The sequence below is a fragment of the Zosterops lateralis genome (assembly GCF_965231275.1).
Source record: "Zosterops lateralis genome assembly, chromosome: 11".
Taxonomy (NCBI): Eukaryota; Metazoa; Chordata; class Aves; order Passeriformes; family Zosteropidae; genus Zosterops; species Zosterops lateralis.
The window spans coordinates 22,008,593-22,030,928 of NC_139771.1; the positions used below are offsets into that span (position 1 = coordinate 22,008,593).

Consider the following 22,336-nt stretch of genomic DNA (forward strand, 5'->3'; position numbering starts at 1 on the left):
TAAATGACTCGTCAAAGAAGAAAGTAGAACTAACCTTGCACAGTGGTAAAATACTCCCCCTGATGACTCAAAAACAGCTCTTTCTACCAGTATTGTTTAAAACGTGACACAACTCTGGCAAGACAGAAATTCCAACCAGAAGTCGACAGTCATTGCTAATGCTGCGGCCGTTTATGCTCAACCACCGACAGCTTCATCTTGCCTTTCAGAAGAAAAGTTTCCCTCCTGACCCTTCTTCAAAACTGCCAGTCTAGGGAGCTTTTACTTAAGTGCAACTCTTAAAAACTTGTATTAGTATAAGAACAGACGCTTTAATCTGGGCCTGGTTTGTTTACATGGCCTTTTCTAAGCAAGCATTAGCACATTCCTCCCTGCAGGACTACAAACAAGCCGTTCAGGCTGCTCATCAAACACTGCTTGAAGTCCTGCACTCAGCACTTGCTGGGGGCTGAGAGGACCTACCAGTAAAAGACTTCACCCATCCACACCTCCTTACCTGCTCTCAGCGTTAAACACCTGCCATCAGCTACCAAAAGAAATAGGAGACATGCATAAGGTGCTCTGCTCAGTTTTTGGACTTCTGCAATAAAAATACTGGTGCACATCTCCTTTTATTTTTTTTTTTTAATTTCCTTTTCTTCTGTTAGATCTTTTTATGCATTTTAGAGACACACACACAAACTGCACAAACACAGCACAGCAAAGCAGCCACTCTCAAATGTGCTGCTCTTCAATATCCACCTCCACATCCAGCTGCACAGAGACAGTAATTTGGTATTAAGAAATTTGGCTTGACTACTTTGTTGCCAATGGGAATCAAGTAGTCATGCATTTAAAACCTCAGCCAAAATCAGAATGTTTCCTCCCACATCCACGGCAGAGTCCACATTAAAAAAAATCCACAAATCTTTACCCAAAGCAGCACAAAAAGGGAGCAGTCTTATTTGAAATAAGGCTGAATTTCAGCTACCACTCAGAAGGTGCAGCAGTTCCAGTGATCCCAGAAAGACCACAGTCCTTTTGCTAAAACTAGTATAACTGGGAAACATGAAAAAGACATTTATTTGCCCTCAGGATAATTGCCATGGCAACTGGCTTCCAGGAAAATAATAGTCAACAGCTTTAGTACAAAGGCCGCTATGGGAATTGATAAGGACACCATCAGCTCTCACAAACCCAAAATACACTGAAATTTGCCAAATTTATGCCTGAAGAAACTCTAAGTAGGTATCTGCAAACTTCCTCTCATAACCCATCCCACCAGCTGAATCAAAGGCAGTACCATTCATCTCAACATGCAGGGTCTTTTAATGTTCTTTGAACTTTTTAGACTCTGTATAACAGTTTAATGCAATGTTCTCTAATGTACACAATTTCACCTTTCAGACCACTTCTTTATATCAAAAGAAAACTTTATCTTATACTCAATCTCCTTGTCACTCTACACTCTAGTATTCACTTTTAGCTACATGAGTTTGAATAATTAATATTAATATTATTGAATAATTAATAATTAATTACTAATATCTAGTAATTATTAATTATATTCATATTATTAATTATTCATTTTTCATGAAACTGAATGTTCTACAAAGGTAGGTCAACATCATCTTACAGTTAAGGAAATTAATACTCTGTTTAGGGATACACACTAAGGGAGACATGCAATCTATGTATTCTTACAGGTATTCAGAGATACTGTGGAAATTGTTCTATTTTCACAAAACAGCAGCTTTTTTGGGAAATGTGCACCATTAGGTGATAGAATTACAGCGATCAAAACTTATTTATATACAACAAAAAAAATGCACCAAGTCGGGTTACAGAATCCCTGGTACACTGCAGAAAGCACCACTGAGATGGCAATGGGCAGCTCAGCAGCCCACTTCACTCCTGGTGTGCTCCTACAGTTTCCATGAAGGCAGCTTACAGGAAACCATCTCCTCCTTTCTGCCCAATGCTACTTCTGCACACTGCCACAGCCAAACAACACTGCCCAGGCAGACTGAGAAACACATTTACAGTGTGCTGCACCAACTCCTGCCTGCTCCTAACAGAGAATCTCACCAAGATGCCAATCCCCGGCCCCAGGAATTCCCTCAGTGTATATAAGGGGTCCCCCTCCCAACCCCAGCACTTTGCATCACGTTTCACACCAGCACTGCAACACGGCCCTCTCTGCCCTCCTGGGACAGGAACACCACCAGGCTGCTTTAAGTTGGACAGAGAGGTAGGTCAGATCTGTGTCCCTCCAGTATCATCTCAGCCTGAATCTCTGGAGCTTATCAACAAAAGGGTGTGTGCTGCCTGCCAAATACATCCTGTACAGCAATGTGGCCTGATGAATGATTCAGTCAGGTAGCTACTTTCAGCACAATTAGATCTCCTTTTCAAACAAAACCTACTAATGAATGTCTCTTCTCAAAGCCAGAGAGGTGTGTGTTTGGCTGCCTTTCACTATAACCCACCATTAGCTGACAGGACCACCACTGCCCCGGAACGTTGGCATCTTCATCACAGAAGAGATAACCGTGTCCAAGTAGTTTACAGAAGGAACAGATGTTATCAGTGCACACTGGCCTCCTCTAAGCCCATAGAGGCAGTTTGTCAGCTTCCTCATTCCAGGTTTGGAATATGTACAGACCGTGTATAGCTAAAAGCCTCCAGGAAAATAGAACTGTGCATGCTGGTGACTTTCTATACTGCAGAAACAGCCAAGGTTCTCCATCTCTTGTTACCTGGGTGGAACTAAGCTGCACAGCAACAAGGCAAATCCCACCCAGCTCTGCTACTCTTGTACATCACAGGCATTTGTCTAATGAGACTGCACCTTTCTGGGGGCAGAGACACTGTGCCAGCACCTTTGCACAGGAAGGAAAGAAAATTATCTTTCTTCCCTAACCTTCATTCCAGATGCCTCCCAATTCAAGGCAAGTACTCTGTAACTTTATGTGAGTGCTTTATCTAAGCAAATAGAGCAACCACCATGGCCTCCCAGGCACATTTCAATTACTGCTGCATGTCTGTCACACACTTTGAAGAAGAAAATTTCTGCAGACCAGGGTGGTATTTAGGAACTGAATGGGTGAGCAGTGAGTACAGCTTTTCTCAGGACAGTCTTTTGAGTCCTCCCACAGCAGGGTCAGCCAAGGTCGCCCTCCATACAATGCCAGCTGGGCATTCTGGTGTTCCTACAGCCTCACTGCATACATGTATATCCTACTGCTAAAACCAGGCAAAATGGTGCACATCAGCCTAAATCTAGAATATGTACATTAGAGCTCTCTTTGCCCGTATCAGATAGCCTTTCTTTTCCATATGTTCTAAGTCATGGCAGGCATACATACCTCAAAAGTGCTCAGGGTAGCACGTCTCTTTGCATAGATACGCTCACAGTTGTAATCCAAATGTCATCAACAGACATATAATTTGAAAAAAATTTAGAAATATAAATTCCACATGAAATGGGAAAGTCAGGAGAAGGAAGAAGATATGATTTATCCGCTTCTACATTTGCAGACATCTGCAGTCAGTATTGTAGGTCATTTTCAGAGATCTTGGCAACAAAGCTTCTTTGTAGAGGAGAAAGACCTGCCAAAATTAAGAAGCATAATAAGAAACACCATTAATATGTGATAAACATTAAAACAGCACACATATTCAGACTCCCCTTCAGAGAGAAGAATTAACTCATTTGAAATACTAGATTTCTGCTAGCTTTGACGTATTTAAAATCAGAAGCAGCCTTGAAGTTACCTCATATTCTGACTACTTAAACCTAATAAATTATTTCAAGGAGGGAAATCCTCTAAGCATTCAAATAATGCTCAATCACATCAGAGCATGCAACACTATACCACATCACAGATTGCCCTGATTCAGATAAACCCTCCCAGCTCACCAAATGCCTTGATGTTCACTGGGTATTTTCCCACAGGAGTGCCTGTGTGACCAGTGTCAGACTAAAGAATTAAGCCACTGTCCAAAATGACAACCAACACAGTGCATGATGGAAGCCCAACACAGTATGCACATAAAGTATATATTTGGGGGGTACCTGCATGGCAAAAATGTTCAGGAGTGTTGGTAAACTTCTGAACTTCTCAGGTCTGGATTTATAAATGAAATTATTTGGATAATAAAACAAACTTTTTTGGGGCAGAGGCCTTCTGTTCTGTGTTTGCATTTCACATGGTATGTCAGATCTAGCTTCCAAATCAAAGTTTTCAATCTTACTTTGACAGAAGTGGTTTGTATTTTTGGTACACGAGTAGGATTCTTCTCTATAATTAAAAAGGGTCAACTAGATCTGCATTACCAAAAAATGCATCTGAAAGTATAAGGACATTACATTTTGGAAAAACATATTTAACTCCACACAATTGCTTGTTGCCTTCTTTCCTTTTTCCTTGGCACACTTGGCTGGAAGAACAGTTTTGAGAATTTGGAGCTTAAATTCAGGCCCAAAGAATCAGCTCATTGTGCTGTGACAATATCCAGGGTCTCAACTGCCATGGGGAGTTAAGTATTTAATCACAGCAGAACGCTGAGTTTCTAGAAGTGCACACAACGCACGTCCAGCCTGCCACCTTCACGTTCCATTTCATTCCGCCACCTTCACTCTTCCCAGAGACACCAGTTTATCCTCTAGAAACCTTCATCCTCTTTGTTTATCCTCTGGAAACACTGTGCCAAGTTCACAGATTTGCTGACCTCGGAAGGGACCTGTGGACGTCACCTGGGCCACCAGGGCTCACTGCCCACAAACCACTTTGACCAAGTCTCACTATTGAGACACCACCGTGTTCCTGGCCCCAGAGGGGTAACACAGGTCCCCGTGAGCTCCAGCCCTCACAGAGCTGTGCTGAGCAGCTTCAGCCTGCCACAGCAACCAGCCTTCCCCAGACCTCAGGGGACAGGCACAGCGAACATCCCTCCTGTATTTCAGGGGTGAGGAGACTCCAGGCCTATCCAGAAGCAGCCAACCAGCCAGATCACCTGAGAAACACCTTGTGCTTGGTGAATCCAGGTGCCAAAGCCCAGCTCTCAGGGCAGACAGCCACAGAACCACCTGAGAACGTGCCACACCAGTTCGTGTGCCACACCAGTACATGTGCCACACCAGTAAACGTGCCACACCAGTTCGTGTGCCACACCAGTAAACGTGCCACACCAGTTCGTGTGCTGGGGAAGCCAGCAGAGAGGGAAGACTCCTCCCCCAGAGCTCTAAACAAAAATTCCTAGAAACCAAGCCCAAGATATTATCACACCGAGTCTTTTTGAATGGTTCAAAAATAATTCTCAGAAAGACCAGAGGAAACACTAACTCTTTACATTAAAGTTCTTTTACATTAAAGGCCGTCACTGACAACCTGCTTTTAAGGCGACAAATTCTGAGCTCGCCATGGAATAATTCTTGTCTCAATGATCTCATCACGGACAGTGAAGGCGAGCTGGGATCGGTGAAGCGAACACGCGCCTCGGCCACCCCTGAACGGGCGTGAGGGCCGCGGCGGGGCTGGGGAACGCGCATCGCCGGCCACACGGGCCCGGGCCGCCACGGAGGGGCCGGAGGGTGCGGGGACAGAGGCGATCCCGGGGCACGGCAGGGCCGGGAGGGGCAGGGGCCGGGGGACAGGGGCGATCCCGGGGCACATCAGGGGCCGCGGGCGCCGCTCGCAGCGCCGGGCCGGACACAGCCCCGCGCGGCCCGGGCCCCGCGGCCCGCACACCGGCCCGGATCGCGGCGAACAGGCCGGCGGGGCCGCAGCCGGGCCAGAGGGTCCAAACCGGCCCGGGCGCGGGGGCGGCGGGAGAGCGCGGCCGAGCGGCGGCTCCGGGGGCGGGTGAGGCGCTCGCGATGGGCGCCCCCGAGGCCGGGCCGGGCCGGCGGGGTCCCGGGGCCCCGTTCCGCGGTTCCAGGCGCTCCCCCGGCTCATTCACGCCCCGTTCCCGCCCCGATCCCGGTCCCGATCCCCGGGTCACCCACCGGCCGAGCGGCGGCCGCTCCATCCCCGCGCGCCGCCACCGCCCGGCACGGCCTCCTGACGTCACGCGAGGGGCGGGGCCGGGCGCGCGCCGCTGCGTCACCGCCGGGGGCGGAGCCTGATGGAGGCCACGCCCTGCGTACCGAGACCCCGCCTCCATCGCGTGCGGGTGAGCGGGGCGGTGCGCCCCCGGCCCGGTCCGGTTTCCCCCCGGGGCCGCGCGGATGGTTCCCGGTCTGTGCGTTCCGGTGTGGGGGTTCCCCTCATTTCCTCCAGATATGGCTTTTCTCTACTCCCCTATTCCCTCTGCCCTCCCCGCGGGGCTCGGCCCCTTCGGCAGCCACGAGTGGGGCCCTTTGGTGGCTCCTCGCCCTGAGACCCCGCACAGTGGGACCCCCACGGTGAGTCATGGCCCTGCCTAAAGCACGGCCTTCCCAAGAGAGGGAAAACCTCCTCCCACTGCCAAACATCCCTGGCCCTGACCTCTGTGCCAAAGGAGCGGGAAAGGACAGGCCTGCCGGGGTTGGCTCTGAATAATTACTGTGGTTGAAATGTCCTTAAAAGGTAAAATCCGTGCATTTCCACTCCAGCCTGAGATATCTCGGAACAATAGCGTTTTCCCAGCTGGGTATTAAAGGTACTGTCATTTGATTTTCTGTGATTAAATTGCCGTTGCTTTGCTCTCATGGTCCAGAAATCCTAGAGAGCCTTCAATGAAATTACAGCTCATTATAACTGGGAGGATGCATTTTACTCTCCAGATGATGGTGTAATGCAATACTATAACGAAAAATTCACTTCCATTTGCAAGATGCTCTCTCTCTGGTAACTGCTCCAATGCAGCCAAAGAAGGTAATAAACGAAAAGCAATTAATGCAAATAGTAATAAAAAAATTAGTCTTTTTCATGTGGCATTTCAAATAAAGTCAACCTCATATCATTGCTCTTGAGCTAGGTAAATATAATAGGTGTAAAATATAAATTCGTGTATAAAATTGTTGTATTGAAAAGTATGGACTATTAAAAAAACTACCAGGGACGTCCCCAAAGTTCCCAGACCGATTTGGCAACTGTAAAATACCTCATTTGCAACAGAAACAGCAGGGCCTGGCTGGAGATGGCCCAGACATCCAGAAGGAATGTCCACTTTACATCTACTTAAGAGCCTGATGTCAATCTCGAAGGACACCTGCACCCTGAGAAAGAACTCAGGGAGACCCTCTGCACTCACAGGAAACCAAAATTCAGAACCACAGGAATAATTCGGATTTTCATCTACCCCCCAAAAGAAGGAGTCCGGGAAACTTTTAGGACTTACAGAAAATCCTTTCAAACCAAGCCCAGGAATAGAAGAAATACATGAATATTCGGACTTTCTCAATAATCATAACCTCCGGACAAAAAAAAAACTGTATAAAACTGTCCATGAGAATCCCAGCATTGGTGGGCACGGTCAGATTAGCACCGTTGTTGCTCTCAGCCTGTCCACCCGACATTCGATCGATGTTGTTTTTTATTGTGGCTTTGCAATCCAGTCTTAAATAAATATTTTTTAAAGATTTAATCTTTTTAAGATTTTGATTATTTTTCTGTTAAATAAATTCTTTTATTTTGAATTGGCTCTTAATAATTTACAACACTCCCAGTCAAATGGAAACAAGAGGAGTGTGTAACCACACTTGGGCTTCTTGTGTTAAGGTTACAGGCTCTTGGAAGCAGAGGTTTTCTTACGTGGCAGTGATATTTACACTTGTGCTGTCCATTAAAGGTGGGCTTTCTCTCATCATGCCCTGCTCTTCTGCCTTCCAGCTTAAGTCCTTTAAAACCTTTTCAGCTCGTGGTGGGATGGGGAGGAGGAGAACCAGCCTGGGGTTCAGTGTCTCAGAGGGTTCACCTGCTGAGGTGTCACCCTGCCGGGCTTTGCTGGCGGTTCCTGGCGGTGAGCCGTGCCCGTGCCACCAGCCTTTGCTGTTCTTGCCCCTTTTGTCCCGTTATAACTCACTGCACAGTGAAATAACGCTACAGCCACACACGTGTCTCTGAAAGAGCTGCAGGGTCCCTGTAGGTGCAGAGCTCCTGGGGAGGTTTCTGTTGGTGTTTCAGTTTCCAGGGTCCTCTTTCATGTGTGTGATTTGTCACAAGTGCAGGGACCGGGCAGAAGAAGGAGTGGATGAGGTTTGGGAGCGGTGGCGGTCACTAGATGGCACAGCAGGCACGTCTGAGAGCAGCCGAGGGCTGTGGGTTTCACAGGCATTTGCTGTGAAGGTTTTTCTCCTCCCTGTGAGCTGTGAGCCCTTGACCCGGGCAGTCCATCCCCTCTTGCCGTTCCCAGGTAGAAGAATCAGGTGTGTGAGGACAAGCGGGACTGTACAGAACAGCAGGCTCCTTCCTCAGCCCTGTCTCTCCACAGCTTCACTGGCTGCTCGTTTTCTAAAAATAAAGTCTTAAAAACTAATTATAGTGGTAAATACAACAGTTGAAGTCTGGTAGCCTCCTGTTGGGATACAAACCATGCAGTGAGGGCTGCCTGCAGTGAGTTGTGAGAAGGATGTGTATATATATATAGATGTATATATAGATGTATATATAGATGTATATACACTCTGTAAACACAGTGTAAGCAGAGTGAAAAATCAGACTGTTCTTGGAAAAAGCAGAATGTTCTTTGTAAATATTCCCTAAACAAAATGGGCACTTAATTTAACTTAATACTGTTTTTAAAATTTGCCTAAATTCAATTTTATAATTTAATGATAGATTTTTTTTAAAATTAATTTAAAAATTCCTAACATTGAAATGGGTAGCACAAAACTCATCTTACAACATTAATGATCTTTGATTTTAATTTAGCAGAGAAGATGGTTGGTTTGTTTAGGTGGATCTTACTCAAAATTTCCTGTATTTTTCATTTTGTTCAGAGAACTAAAATATTTTCATGTTGCTGATAATTTTACCAAAGCTCATTTATTCGATGTACTCAAGTTGCTTATACTAAACATTTTTGATACATAACAAATCTGTTTAATTAGTCTGTGTAGACAGGATAGAAGCTACATTTCCATGCCAAACCCATGATTTTTACTGTGTTTGCAGTCTTGTCAATCCAAACTGACAGCCTCATGGTTTGTAAGAGCGGCAGCTGACTACTTGTTGAGCCCCTTTTATCTGATTTGTTGGTTAACTGCTTTGGTACCTGCAAGCCAGCCATCATCTCAAGTTTGTTTGGTCCCTTGACACGCTGAATAATCTGTCATAATAGTCCTGAGTGCCAGGGAGTGGCAGCGCTTGTATAAAGTAGGTGAATTATAAAGAGGAGAGATGGGAAGATTCAGAATTCCTTTGCATTACAATGAGCCTTTATAAGTAGTAATAAAGGTGTTTGTTGGGGCCACACGTCCCTTGGAAACACTCAGCCCATGCTAATTACAGTGGGTCAGCAAAGAGGTCAAGGCTCATAAGTGTGTGGGAGGGGGCACAGAACAGTAATGGTGAGAGGTGTTGAAAATAGTTGCAGGAAATGTTAATTATACGGCTGGTTCACATGAACTTTCTCCTCCCATTAAAAACAAAGCTCATTTTGAAGCTTTGTAAAATCTGTGCTTTAGGAATCGAGCTCCCTTATGTCTCAGTAACTGGTAATACTCAGATATATGAAACTGCAATGGAATCAACAAAGAACTCATCTGTGCGAGGTTGTTTTAGTCTCAGTTGAGGCTGGAAATAAGATTTTGCATGACTGTGCTGCCACATTAGGGCCATTGCAAAACTTTGTTCTGTGGATTTAATTCAGATTCTGCAGAGGAGATTTTTCCACTGACTTCCATGACCTTTGGACCAAGTCTGCTGCTGGTTTGTTCTCATTCCTGAAGAGCCCCATCCTGTCTGTCAGTTCTCTGCACTTCCTCAGAGAACTGTGCTGCTGCAAGGGCTGGTTCTGCAGTTGTCATAGTGTGAGTGACAGAGCAAAGCTAGTTAATTGTGGATGTTTGCTTGACTATTAAATTCTCTTCCAAGTTCTAATAAAAAGTGACACTGAAAGGAAGGTATACAATAAAAACAATATGATAAGAGAGATGTGCAATTAACTAATTCTTGCCTTATAACTAAACAGTATATATATATATCTGTGTTTTTCATATTGCTAAGAGATTGCACTATATTTACTATTCAAAGAAGCATAGCATTAAAGGATAAAAGCTAGCTCTTTTCTGCTTAGTTCCTTAGCCAAACTCCAGAGCCAAAAAGCTTTTAAGGTGTAGATAAATCTGAAAAATACTTAACTTTGAACTTGTGCTCGTGTGTTCTTCATAGTCACGAGAGTGTGAAATCCCCAGTGGCAGTCAGTGCTCTGAGAATAGTGTCTGCAGGAGAAAGAGTGTACTTGCCTGTTAGTGTGTCTGCAACACTGCAGATACCAGGAAGAAATTAATAAATAGAGATTAAACTTTCTTGCAGATATGGGGAGAAAATGTCCTTTTGATTCAAACAAGAATCTGGACAATTTGAAATACTGGAGCGAGTTAAAAAAAGAAAAAAAAAAGAACTTTTAAAATATGTAATCCTCGCTGTCACCCATGTTTACCCAATTGGTAATCTTTCTTTTGTGTTTTTCACTTATTTTGAAGATTTCACAGCAAGTAGTGTTCCCCAAGGTTTAAGAAGCATTCCTTCACTGCCAAAAATGGTATTCTTCAGAGAAATCAGTTTTTCCCTGATAAAATGCGAATTAAACATTTTAAAAAGCATCATATATAGTAAGTGTGCTGAAGTTGAAGTATATGAAATGTCCCCACCCATATTCTCTCAGGATTTCTCCAGCACTTGTTTATTGGAAACCCCCTGTTAATAGAAGATGTCTGTCCATTGTCCCATACTGAACAGCATTTTACCTCCAAAGTTAGAAATTGTTTGATAGACCATGTTAAGTGTTGATCGGCCTGTGGGCATCTAACTTCAGTGAAACTTGAGATGATTAATGATTTTTCTTCAGGGTAACTAAACTGACTTCTGCAAAGCTGACTTCTATAACTGAGGAGGAGTTCCAAGTCAGCTAATGTGTCTCAATGGTATTGAGGATGAATGTTAATGGAAAATATACTAATTTGTTTATTAAAATAGCATTCTAGAAAAATATTGATGTGCTGCAACCTCTCTGAATGTACAAGAAGTGATATGAGTAACCCAGTGTGCTCAGTAACTGCGTATCAGTTGCAAAAATCAGTAAATCTATTGTTTAGACCCATAAACAGGAAATCAGCTTCTCATCAAGTTCCCTGTGAAGTGGGTGGCACGACTGATGTGAGTTTAGCCCAGATGCAAAATTCTGTGGGTCATAGAGGTGGAAGATTTTTAGAGGGAGTCTGTCATCCCTCCACTTTGGTAGTTAAACAGTTTTTAAGTACAAGCAGATGCTGACAACCAGCATGCAAGGAGATTGTCCATAGAAAAATACCCTTTGATGTTATTTTATTTAGCTTGAGTTGGTTGTATGTTTTTCATGCTATTGCAGTGTGTTTGCACAACGAATAAGGACACCAGAGTTGACTATTCATGTTTATTGAATTATTCATATCAAATAAACACTTTTGGAAGTCTGACCACAGAAAGTAAAAGCATTCCTTTGAGAGGAGAGAAATCAGAAATCCTCACTGGAAGGAAAGGATCTCTTCTTGCTTTATTATTAAATGTCTGAGGAGAAGGCATGATTTCAAGTGGCATGACCGAAGTGTGGACACACCAGGGTGGGCTGTACACAGTCAGGGAGGTGACAATGTGTGCTTGAGATGCTCAGGGATGCATTAACCGTTTGTGCTCTGTAGCCTCCCAGGTGAAAAGGGTTTTCCTGGGCCAGTTCCAAGTCAAACTATGAAGTCACTCATTTATTTTGTTCCAGTTGAAACTGTTCTTGTCTCTCTATAGCGCTTACTGTCTGGATAGATTGTAGGGTACAAGGACTCAGGTGTCCAGAATGTTGTCATTTAGGACTGAAAACCTGCTGTATTTAATTTTGAAACGATTGGCATATGTTCTTTTTTCTCCCTCACTATTTACTGATTTCAGTGATGCGAGAGGAAACCACATAATTATTTTACGGTCAGAACAGAAATTTAAGAGCCTGTTTTAGTCATTTAGGAACACACGATTGGATTATTCTGGGGTCCGGGCTCCTAAGAAAATAAGCATTCTTCCCAAAGTGGGGGAATTGAAGATTCTCAGTACTTGCCTGTTCCATTCAGATGGGTCCTTCAGTTCCTTTGCTAAGTGTGTGACAAAGCCATTAACTTGGATGGGAACATTAACACACTGAAAGGTAGGCGCAGAGGTCAGCAACAGGAAGCCAAAAAGGAGTGAAGGGAATGTTCTGGTGATGTGGCAGTTTACTTCATCAAATTCAATTATTCTCTCATTCCTCTGCTTCACTCTCCCGTGCTGATCTCTTTCCTGGGTGCTGACGCTTTTCTTCCACCCTGTCTCTGCCAACATCTACTAAATCAAGCAACAAGCTGCCTTTGTGGCAGGTGAATGACTCCTGAATCTTGCAGGGGCCTGTGTCATCTGAGCTGTCAGAACTCCAGTGTCTTTTTCCAGGATGCTGGCGTTTCTCACCGTACAGCTTTACCTCATAATTCCAGCCTCTTTTGCTAGGACGCTGGTGCTTGTACATCAGATATCTTCTGCCTGGCTGTTCTCTTTTGGATAACTCATTCACGTAGGTTGGCTGTGCCCTAGGGCTGTTAGCAAACTGATCCAACAGTGACTTTCTGCCGGGAGGCTGTTGCCTTTTCAGCTCCAGATAGACGTCAAGGTCATCTTCCATCTCTCTTTTTCCTGGATGCTGCCTCTTCTGAATGTCTCCATAAGATGTCTCTTCCTGAACATCTCTTTTTCCAGGATGCTGTCTCTTCTCCAGGTTACTCAGGTACTTTTTCCCAGGGTGTTGTCTTTTGGAAAGCCATTGTAGCAGAGGGGCATTTGATTCTGACCAAGGAAAAGAGTAACATTAGTAAGACCCCATAATCCTCCCTAAGGAAGTTGTAATACGAATTTGTGGAGCAGGATCATAATCTGTTGCTCTTTGAAAGCCAACTCAGTATTTCCAGCTACCAGTCATAACACTATCAGTATCCCTTATGCATTCTAAAGCTTTTAATGTTTCAGGTGTTGGATCAACACAACCAATTCTCAGCATTTGATGTGAAGAGGGAGGATGGCTTTTCCTGTGGGCACTCGGGGTCAGCTTGTCTTCCATCTGGAAGGGCCCTGTGCCCCTGTTTGCTGGCAGGCACCTCTGTGCTGTTTCTTGCAGCCCCTGAGTCTGCTCTTCCTCTGCCGTGTCTACTGGTAGCAGAGCATCTGCAAGGTGAGAGGTGCAGACACTGGAGCAGCCTCTGGCATTCACAGCCATGGAAACAGCCTGTCTCTCTTGGGGGTAGGAACCAGTGGATTAAGGCAGTAGGAGAATGCCAGCACCCCCACCTCAAACTTACATGAGGTACAGGGCCCATAACTATGGAATGTCCTTCGTGGGTCCTCTTAGAGCTTCCCTAGGGAAGGACAAGCAGGTTTTCTGTGACAGGCTTATACCTTTTTATTATGCAGCAGCTGCTAAGTGATACAGCCCTTCCTGAGCAAAGAGATCTTAGAGAAGAAAGCATCTATGAAGAGCTGTCTGCCAGTGTATTGCAGCAGCCCTCTCATCCTTCCAGTGCTAAGAATGAACATTATGATCTGGAAATCATACCTTGGATCTAATGATCTCAGCCAAGTGCTATCCCATCACCACATGGGTGTCCCCAGTGACAGATATACCTTTATGAATCTCGTCTTCCTTTTCAGCTTTCTTGAGGGCAGACTGAAGAATGAGGCTTTCAGATCTCTGAAGGATGTCATTCAGAGGACTTTTTCCCATGTTCTCACTCTCCTCTGGAAGGAGATGTCCACCGTTGAAGCAAACAGCACATGAGGTCAAACAGAGGAGCAGCAGTGGCAGCTGGATCAATGACATTGTGGGACAGGGGTTCCTGCAGCTGCCATTGGACACAGAACAACAGGGGAAGAGGATGGAGCAAGCAAACCCAGCAATAACAGCAATATTTCCAGACAATGAAGGGCAAATACGGCACTGCTGCAGAGATTGAAGTCTCTTGGGGTCTTCCCTTATTTCTATTACTAACCTCTCAGTTTGTTTTTTGTCCTCCAAAGCATCTAAATTCTTCATAATTAAAACCAGGTAGTTGTTAATTTTTCTGACAGAATAAATAAGATGTGAACTTCCTGAGGCACAGGTGATTCTGAAAAACAGTGATTTTACTCTGCCTTCTGCCAAGAGGCAAACATAGTCTCCCCCTTGAACTCTGTACACACAAGGTGCAGGCATCTATACCTTTCCTAAGGTTCATTATAATTTTAAAATGATACTGAAATTAGCAGGACTTCCATTCTACCTTTAGTTAAAGCCAAATTTAAATAATCCACTAGCGTTTTGCTATCTTTTTCTATGCATTTAAAGTAGCCATGTGCCTGGATATTTCTCAGGCTAAGAAGACAGCTATGCTCTGTGAGGCAAGGAGATTTCTTGCATGGAAAGAAATTAAGGAAGTACTTTATATTTTTTTCAGAGATAATTATAATTGTATCCTCTATTACCTCTTGCCCAGATACCAAGTATTTTTCTGTCTTCTAGCTAGCACTGAATTCCTAACACATTTAGGGATTTATTTTACAGTAAACAGAGTTCCTTCAGTAGAATGGAATACATCTTTAATACTACTATAGCTGTCATTTAGCTTAATTATATCATCAGAATGTAAAAGAAATGCACAGTTTTATGAAGTCACACAAATTTTCCAGATAGAAGATGGGTTCATTACCTTTGTTATTAGCAGGTTTTTTTTCACTTCTGACAAAATCCTTGAGTAACAGCCCTAAGAACATCACACAGGCAATTTGACTCAGAGCAATCTTTAGACAGAAAGGTAGAATCTGCTAAAAAGGAAATTATTTGATAAATTACCTGATCTGTAGTTTCAGATTTTTGCTTGATGCATCTGCCAAGTCCTTTAAAGCTGTTTGTGCCTCTGAGCTTCAGAGTTGCCCTTTTGCTGCTGCAGGCACACAGAGTGTCCAACAGAAGCGTTGCCGTGTGCTCTCTGCAGAGCTCACATCTCTGTACTTATACTGTACTGCCTCTGGACCCCTTATGCAAACAGCCCTGAGGTAATTTAGGGGATATGATGTCTTTTTTTTTTTTTTTTTTTTTTTCTGCTCTCAGAGAACTGCATTTTAAATGCATTTAAGATCCACAGTTATCTGCTGGCCTCCATATATCCATGCTTGACTCCCAGAAACTGTTATTTTCCCAGTTTCCAAATAGATTATGTTGAATTTTATGTAACTCGGTATAAAGAAAAGGAGATTTTCTTTGCTTAACAAAACTAAGCTTGTTTGTCTTCTACTAAGCAAGTGTTTTGGAGTAAAAGCAGAGAAGTAGGTAATTAATTAGGTTAGGGAAGAAAGACAATGGCAAAAATGTAATGGATTGTATTTAAATAAGTGTATATCATGGATTCTTATTCTAAATGACACTATGCTGCTTCTGGCTCACATTTCCATATTTTTTGGCATAGGCTTCCACAAAAAGTATTTTAGAATATGGGGTGCATAGCATTAAATATTAAAACATATTTATGTTGCTAATATGTGCTTCAAAGACTTCCAGTCTGGCCAGCTTTGCCTCTTTGCTCAGACTTACTTTATCTTATTTTGGACTCATTTAGTAGAGTTTTAATGCTTTGTTTAAAGGAAGAAAGTTAAAATTAAGCACCTCAAAGAGTCGGGCATTTTTCATGAAAAATGTCCTTTTTCTATTTCACAGCTGGAAAACTGTCTGGTTTTAATAAGATATCTTTCCTTTTAAAGTTCTATTTTTTTTCCAGCTACATTCTTTACAGTTTCATTTTAGCCACAGGTGATTTTTCTATTTAAAAGATTTCTGGAGATTTATTTTATAAATGTCAGTGTTCTTTTCTCCCCCTCACTGCACAATTACTCATGGCACTGAGATGAATTCATGGGTACGAGGGAGAGTTTGTTTTCTTGTCACAAATGCACTGACATCCCAGACTTGCCCAGAGCTTGTGTCAGCACAGGGTTTGGCTCCCAATCCACATCTAAGTCTGTGGTAGGTTCTAGAACTGCACAGAGATGTTGAACTACCACATTTCACACCAAGATACAGCATGTCAGCACCACTGTGATCCTCAGCCCCTTTGCCCAACTGCTGTATTTTATCACAGGTGCATCAAGCCCCTCAATCTTTTGTATCAGCTCAGTTGAGGAAGTTCTTGATTTTTCTTATAAACATTCTCAAGGGCACCCCAGCTCCTCAAGGGGCTTCTAAATGAAGAAACCGTGAGGCAGACAAGTCCTCCAAAAGCAGAGTCAACCCTGTAGATGTGATCTGTGGGGACTGAGCTCTGTGTTGCTCCCCACTCCAGCCCGCATGTCACTTGTGTTGGTGACTGCAGTCACTGACCACACGTCCCCAGGAGCCTGGTGTCCCTCCACTGGTGCCGAGCACTTGTCCAGCTCAGTGTTGATGTTCACAGCAATGGGGCCATAGCACTGGGGCTGTCACTGGGCATGAAGTTGGTCCCTAAAAAGAGCTCAGAGGTGAAAAATGAGAAAGTCTCCTGCTAACCCTAGTCTCATCTCTGTTTTAAAGAATATAGACACTCATGATTTGTGCAGTTAGTCAGCTATGGCATCATGAAGTGAGGCAGAAAGTTCTCCTTGGCAGATTTTTGAATTTTTACATCTTACTTTGCCTTGTTCTTGTCACTGTTGGAGATAAGTAACTGAAGTACATCACTCATTTTTAGTATGTCCATCCCTCCAGGAATCCTAAAATATAGATGTTGTTATGGGAACTGCTTTTCTTTACCTATAGGAATAAAAAAAGTACCCTTTTTGGAATTAATGGCTCATTGCATTTGTTACCAGTTTCACTAGGAATTTTAAGTGGTTTGCCTTTTGTCACCGATCTGTAGTTTTAGAGTTAGGAAGTGAGACCACAATCTGTTCACTTAGCATTCCTTTATTGAAAACAGGTTTGGTTTCTGGTAGAACCTCACAAGACACACATCTTTCTCAGTTAAAAGGTTACCTACATGACATTATTTCTGTGTGCAAGAATGAGAGAAATACCTCCACTGACTACTTAAGGCATCCCATTAATTTTTATTAACAGTACACTGTCATTAGGACTGTAGTTTCAATATTCTCATCTCTTTAAAAAACTTTATCCTCTTGGATATTTCCTGAATTGTATTTCTTGCAATGACTGCAAATCTAAGCTGTTCTGTCTGAACTTCCTCTTGTTAACAGTGCTGTGGATTAGGAATGACTTGTTTGCTATGAGAAATGAGAGGCAAATCAGCTCTTTTGTTTTCTCTGGAAAATGTAAAAGCACAGTTTGCTTATATCATTCCTCCTAGTTTTTTCCTTGATTGAACTACTCAGGCAGAAAATTAGGGAGATGGATATCAGTAATAGGTGGACAACTCTCTCTTTCCATGTGATCTTAACATGATCCTTCTTGCATAAGAACAAGTAAACAGTTTGCCCTGGAGGAGGATGTATTGTGTTTTTGTGAGAGATATAATTCCAGCTTTTCTTCATTTTGATTTTAATGACAGCAGAGTGCCAGAGTCTGTACAGCCACAATGATCTTTAGATGGTTTATTATTAGGCCCATAGTACAGTTTTACAGGGGAGGCAAGCCTTCAGTAGTACAAACCTTTCCGAGGCCTGAGGAAATGCATTCATATCTGAAAGTTTGTCTCACTTCTTAGCACTAAAAAAGGACTTATGTTCCCCCAGAACTGTCAGCTTTTCATGGCAATAGATGTCACTACAAAAGAAGATATTATACCCAATCTACAAACCTTGTATTAAATATTAATCATTACTGGAGGCAGGGTTCCAAGCAACTTCTATCTGCTGGTCCCCAAAATTCATTTGCTAAGTAAATGGACCTAGACAGTACTGACTGGATGTAATGACATGTGAAGAAGGTTTTTGAAATGCAGCCTACTGTGGTCACCACCAGTGTTAGCAAAAGTGATTCCTTTGTGTAGACACACCCAGCCAGGGGGGCTTCACTGTGGGCAGCAGAACAGCTTATCACAGCCCAGCTGGTTTTGCTACAAGTCATCACAAAATCAAAACCCTTGAGGAATAATAAGGACATCTTTCCCATTCATTTTCGTTAGCTGTGAATATAAAATCTAGGAAGGGAAATAAAGGTAACTCATCTACCACGTTCCGTTTCTTGCAGTCCTGAGCCCACACCATGATACTTCTCTTGTTGCTTAGTGCAGGAGTCTGTAGTGGTAAATAAACACTTGTTTGTGATGTGAGCTCTGGGGCCTTTTGGGGGAAAGCTTTAGTTCGAGCAGGTGAGGGAATTGACCTGGAGAATCTGGTGACATTATTAGCTCTGCTGGGTGATGCTGAATGGCACTTGAAGCATGACCTAAACATGGTAAGGACATGTAAAGGATCCCTTTTTAAAGCTGTGTAACTTTCAATTGACATCTCTTTCTCAAAAATTCCAGAAATGGCAAAACCCTCTGCTCTAACTGTAAGCCCCAGAGTTTCATAGTTTTGCAAACATAAAAGTGTTGAAGCTTAATTTTCTTGAATTCATTGAAACTAATAGAAAACCCTTTGAGGAAACTTAATATATGGAGAGATTAGGTCTTCTGTTTTAAATAATGAGTAGGATGAGTATTGAAGGAGATTGAGAACATTTATTTCTTTGTGAGGAAGCCCTTAATAGAATTACTGAGTAAATTCCACATGGAACACATACACAGCTCCCCTCATCAATTTCAATCCAAAAAGGGAACTATTATATTGGAAGGAAAGGGCAATATCCCACATAGCATTAAAACTGTTGCCAAAAGGTGTATAAATAACATGTTACTTGTCTTGGCTAAATAGTTTTATTGTTCCATGAGGAAGCAAACCCAAAGCATTTTGACATTAATGCCACATACTGGTTTACTGACAGATTTTTCAATATTAAACAGCATATTATGGAGCCAAAACTTGACAGGCTTAATTGTATACTTAAGAGTCAGACTAACTCACAGTTTGTTCCTTCTGGGATGGTGGCAGTTTGGAATTAAGGATCTCAATAGATTCATTGTAGTGGTTCTTTATTTTGTAATTATCTCCACAATGTTTATGCAGGGTCATTTCTATAGTTTTCTAGTCATGAGAACCCTGTGATTTGGGAAGAAATTTGCCATCGTCAGAAAAAAATATTTCTGTGCCCTTGTTTCAGGCACTGTCCAGGATCTTTCAAACCAAATAATGTCACTTAATGAAACAAGCATGACTCTATGCCTCCAAGCACCAAAAAACCTCCAGCTGCCCAGCCTGGGTTTTTTTCACAGCTGCTAATTACAGGACTCAAGATCTTGTTCTTTTCCAACAGGGATTTAGTCATCGGATGAAGCAAATTCACCTTCCCAAAATACTATGTTTGAAGTGGGGCGTTTCATCATGTGGCAAGAATAGGTTTGGGGAAGTTTGATTTGGGATGATAGAAAACATTCAGCTTACTTTTCAGAAGCTTGTCTGATTCACACTGTCAGGTAAATTGCAAAGTCAGTTGGATGGTTGTAGATAGAAGATCACTACTTCCATAGAAATTAAAGAAGTGACACCGTTATATGCTGGTTCTGTGTCTGTCCCTTACACTCACTGCTAACACAAACTAATTATGATGGAGAAGCCCCAATTGGGTGTGAAGAGGCAGAAATCTGTGAGGTCGAGTTGCACAGCTACAGTAAAGATCAGAATCTTGTTGTGGTAAGTCCTGTTGTGGAAGTAAAATGTGAAACTGTCTCCATAAGAGAGTTAGAATGAAATCTAGGTATGTATGCATACACCTACATGTGCACCCACACCTATCATACATCTACACGTGTACCTGAAGGTGTATGAAATGATGGAGGGTGAAATAATCCTGTCAGTTGTGTTGGCCATAAATATGGTATTTCAAGAGTTTGGGTAACTGTAAATTTAATGTTTATCTATTTCACAAAATATATTAATGCCCAAGCCAGGTAAGGAGACCTGGTGTGACTGTGTGAGAGGAGGGGTAGCAGCTGTGAAGGGGTCTTGGTCCCAGCTCAGGTGGTGCAAGTGTGAATGCCAGAGTGGCTCCTGGATGGTCAGACAGGAGAGTTTTGTCAACACTGCTCCGAGGGTTGTACCTGCAGGTGCTGCTGTGCTGTTCAGAGCCCAGTGAACCAAAGGGGAGCTATAGCCATCCCGTTATCGTTAACTGGCATAAAGTAATATTGTCCTTGTGTTATTGAATTTTCACCATCCAAATGATGATGGAAATTTTCCAACCAGATGTGCTTTCTCCAGGGTCCTTGCAGATGTTTCTAATTAACGTGACTGTGCCTGAACAACTTTGTCTCAATTCCATGTCAATTCTCCTGGTGCTCAAAAGTGTAACAGTTTAGGCTTGACTTGTTCAAACTTGTATTTTTCTTATTCCAGTAATGTTAACACAAACCCTGTAGTTTAGAAATGTCTAGCAATGGGAACAGAGCACAAATAACAAACAGTTTGTGTTTTTAAAGAGACATATCCAACTAAGGAAAAACAATCAATGACCGTTTAGGTGCTTCTGACTGAACAAAATGTCTTTAAATTAAGTCTCACATCTCATATGAGACTTGAAAACAAGAACACTGGCTTCCTAATTTAGCCACTGAAGAGCAAAGAAAGAAGTTTGAGTTGTTGGCCAGGTGACATGTATTCTTCCACCGGGGGTCTTCAGCAGGGGAGGATTTTTCCTTTGGGCATCTGTCACAAGGAACAAACTGCCTTTAGGGGAGCAGAAAGACTGGGGAGAAAACTAAAATACTCAATTGGTGATCCTGAAATTAAGCAGCAGTTGGTGATGATTTTCTGATTTTTTGCTTCATTTAAAGAACTCTCTAGTTTTAGAATGAATTGGTGGTGCAAGGGTTGGAGCACAGTCACACAGCTGGAGGTACTGAGAGTAGAAGTGGGGCAGCTGGTGTTAGAACTGTATTATCCGTGTCATTGTTAACCATAATCAGATCTAATTGCACATAATCACTGAAAAGACACTCTCATTCCTCTTTCTTCCTATCCACACTGCTCAAAATTCTTGCTTATATAAATTGTAGGGACTGCTCAGCCCCAGTTGATATAATTTAGCATATTGATCAGATGGATCAAGAAGGGTCAGAATTTAGCACAGAGCTAGACATCCCCATGACAAAGACTGAAATGATACTCTACTTTCATCCTGATGTAATAAGACCTGCTTCTCAGTGCAAGTAATTCTAGGATGGCAACAAATTGTGTTGTTGATCTTTGCTTATTTTTTCAAGGGTGGGTGTGGTGTTATCTGCCTTTTTAGAAATAATTGAATAAAATATATGTATTAGTATTAGGAATTAAAAACCTCTTGGACCTGCTACTTATCCGAGCCATGAAAGTGGAGCTGCCAAATTGCTCTCATAATTATCAAGAAGTTAGATCTTGTATGGAAATAAGAGCCAAAATGATTAAGAATTAATTTGCAAAGCAAGCAAAGATTACAAACTTATTTTCTCACACCTGCTCTCCACTTCAGCAGTACAATAAAGCAAGGCATAGCTAATACACTTTTCCCCAAAATGGATAATGCACTCAAGGGAATATGATCAGCTGAGGCTTTGGAGATCACAACACCATTTGCCCAATTATACCTAATGACAACACATTGTTTCAGCAAAATGTGTCTGTTCTTTGGTAGGTTAAATTTCCTTTTAGCCTTTTATCTATTCTATTTTAACCTATTTACCTATTTACCTATTACTATTACATGAAGTACAGTAGTACTTCATGTAGAACAAACTTCTTTGTTGGCAAGCCCTATCCCAGCCCCGTCCCAGCCCTATCCCATCCCTATCCCAGCCCTGTCCCAGCCCTATCCCATCCCTGTCCCAGCCCTGTCCCAGCCCTATCCCATCCCTATCCCAGCCCTATCCCATCCCGGGGCTCTGCTGCCCCCTGCCGGCCGCGGGTGGCTCTGCCCGCCGTGTCCCCCCCGTGTCCCCCCCCGCTGTGTTCGGGCTGTCCCAGCGCAGGCGACACGCGTGTGACACGTTATCCCCCGGGTGTGGCTGCTGGCGCCTCCTGGGGTGACGCGGTGCCGTGGGGTGCCCGTGGGCAGCCGGGGGGTGCAGGGGCCGCTGGGGTGGGACCAGGAGCTGTTTGGTGCCCGCAGTGATGGGGAGAAGAAGGAG

The 22,336-nt window shown here is 43.2% G+C and overlaps 2 protein-coding genes across 4 annotated transcripts in view; both read right to left on the reverse strand.

Moving 5' to 3' along the window:
- TMCC1 (transmembrane and coiled-coil domain family 1) overlaps window positions 1-6,050 on the reverse strand; it is a 56,793-nt gene extending 50,743 nt beyond the window's left edge. For all 3 annotated transcript variants that reach the window (XM_083869262.1, XM_083869264.1, XM_083869265.1), the window contains exons 1-2: window positions 5,990-6,050; window positions 3,348-3,591 (exon numbers count right to left, since the gene is read on the reverse strand). The gene's annotated coding sequence lies outside the window, so the exon portion shown is untranslated. The remainder of the gene's footprint in view (window positions 1-3,347; window positions 3,592-5,989) is intronic.
- Window positions 6,051-12,390: 6,340 nt separating this feature from the next.
- Window positions 12,391-13,992, reverse strand: TRH (thyrotropin releasing hormone; the record flags this gene model as incomplete). The annotated part of the gene is made up of 2 exons (XM_083869843.1): window positions 12,391-12,965; window positions 13,797-13,992. 2 exons carry the CDS (start codon window positions 13,990-13,992, stop codon window positions 12,391-12,393), a joined length of 771 nt encoding a protein of 256 aa, XP_083725969.1.
- Window positions 13,993-22,336: the final 8,344 nt, after the last annotated feature.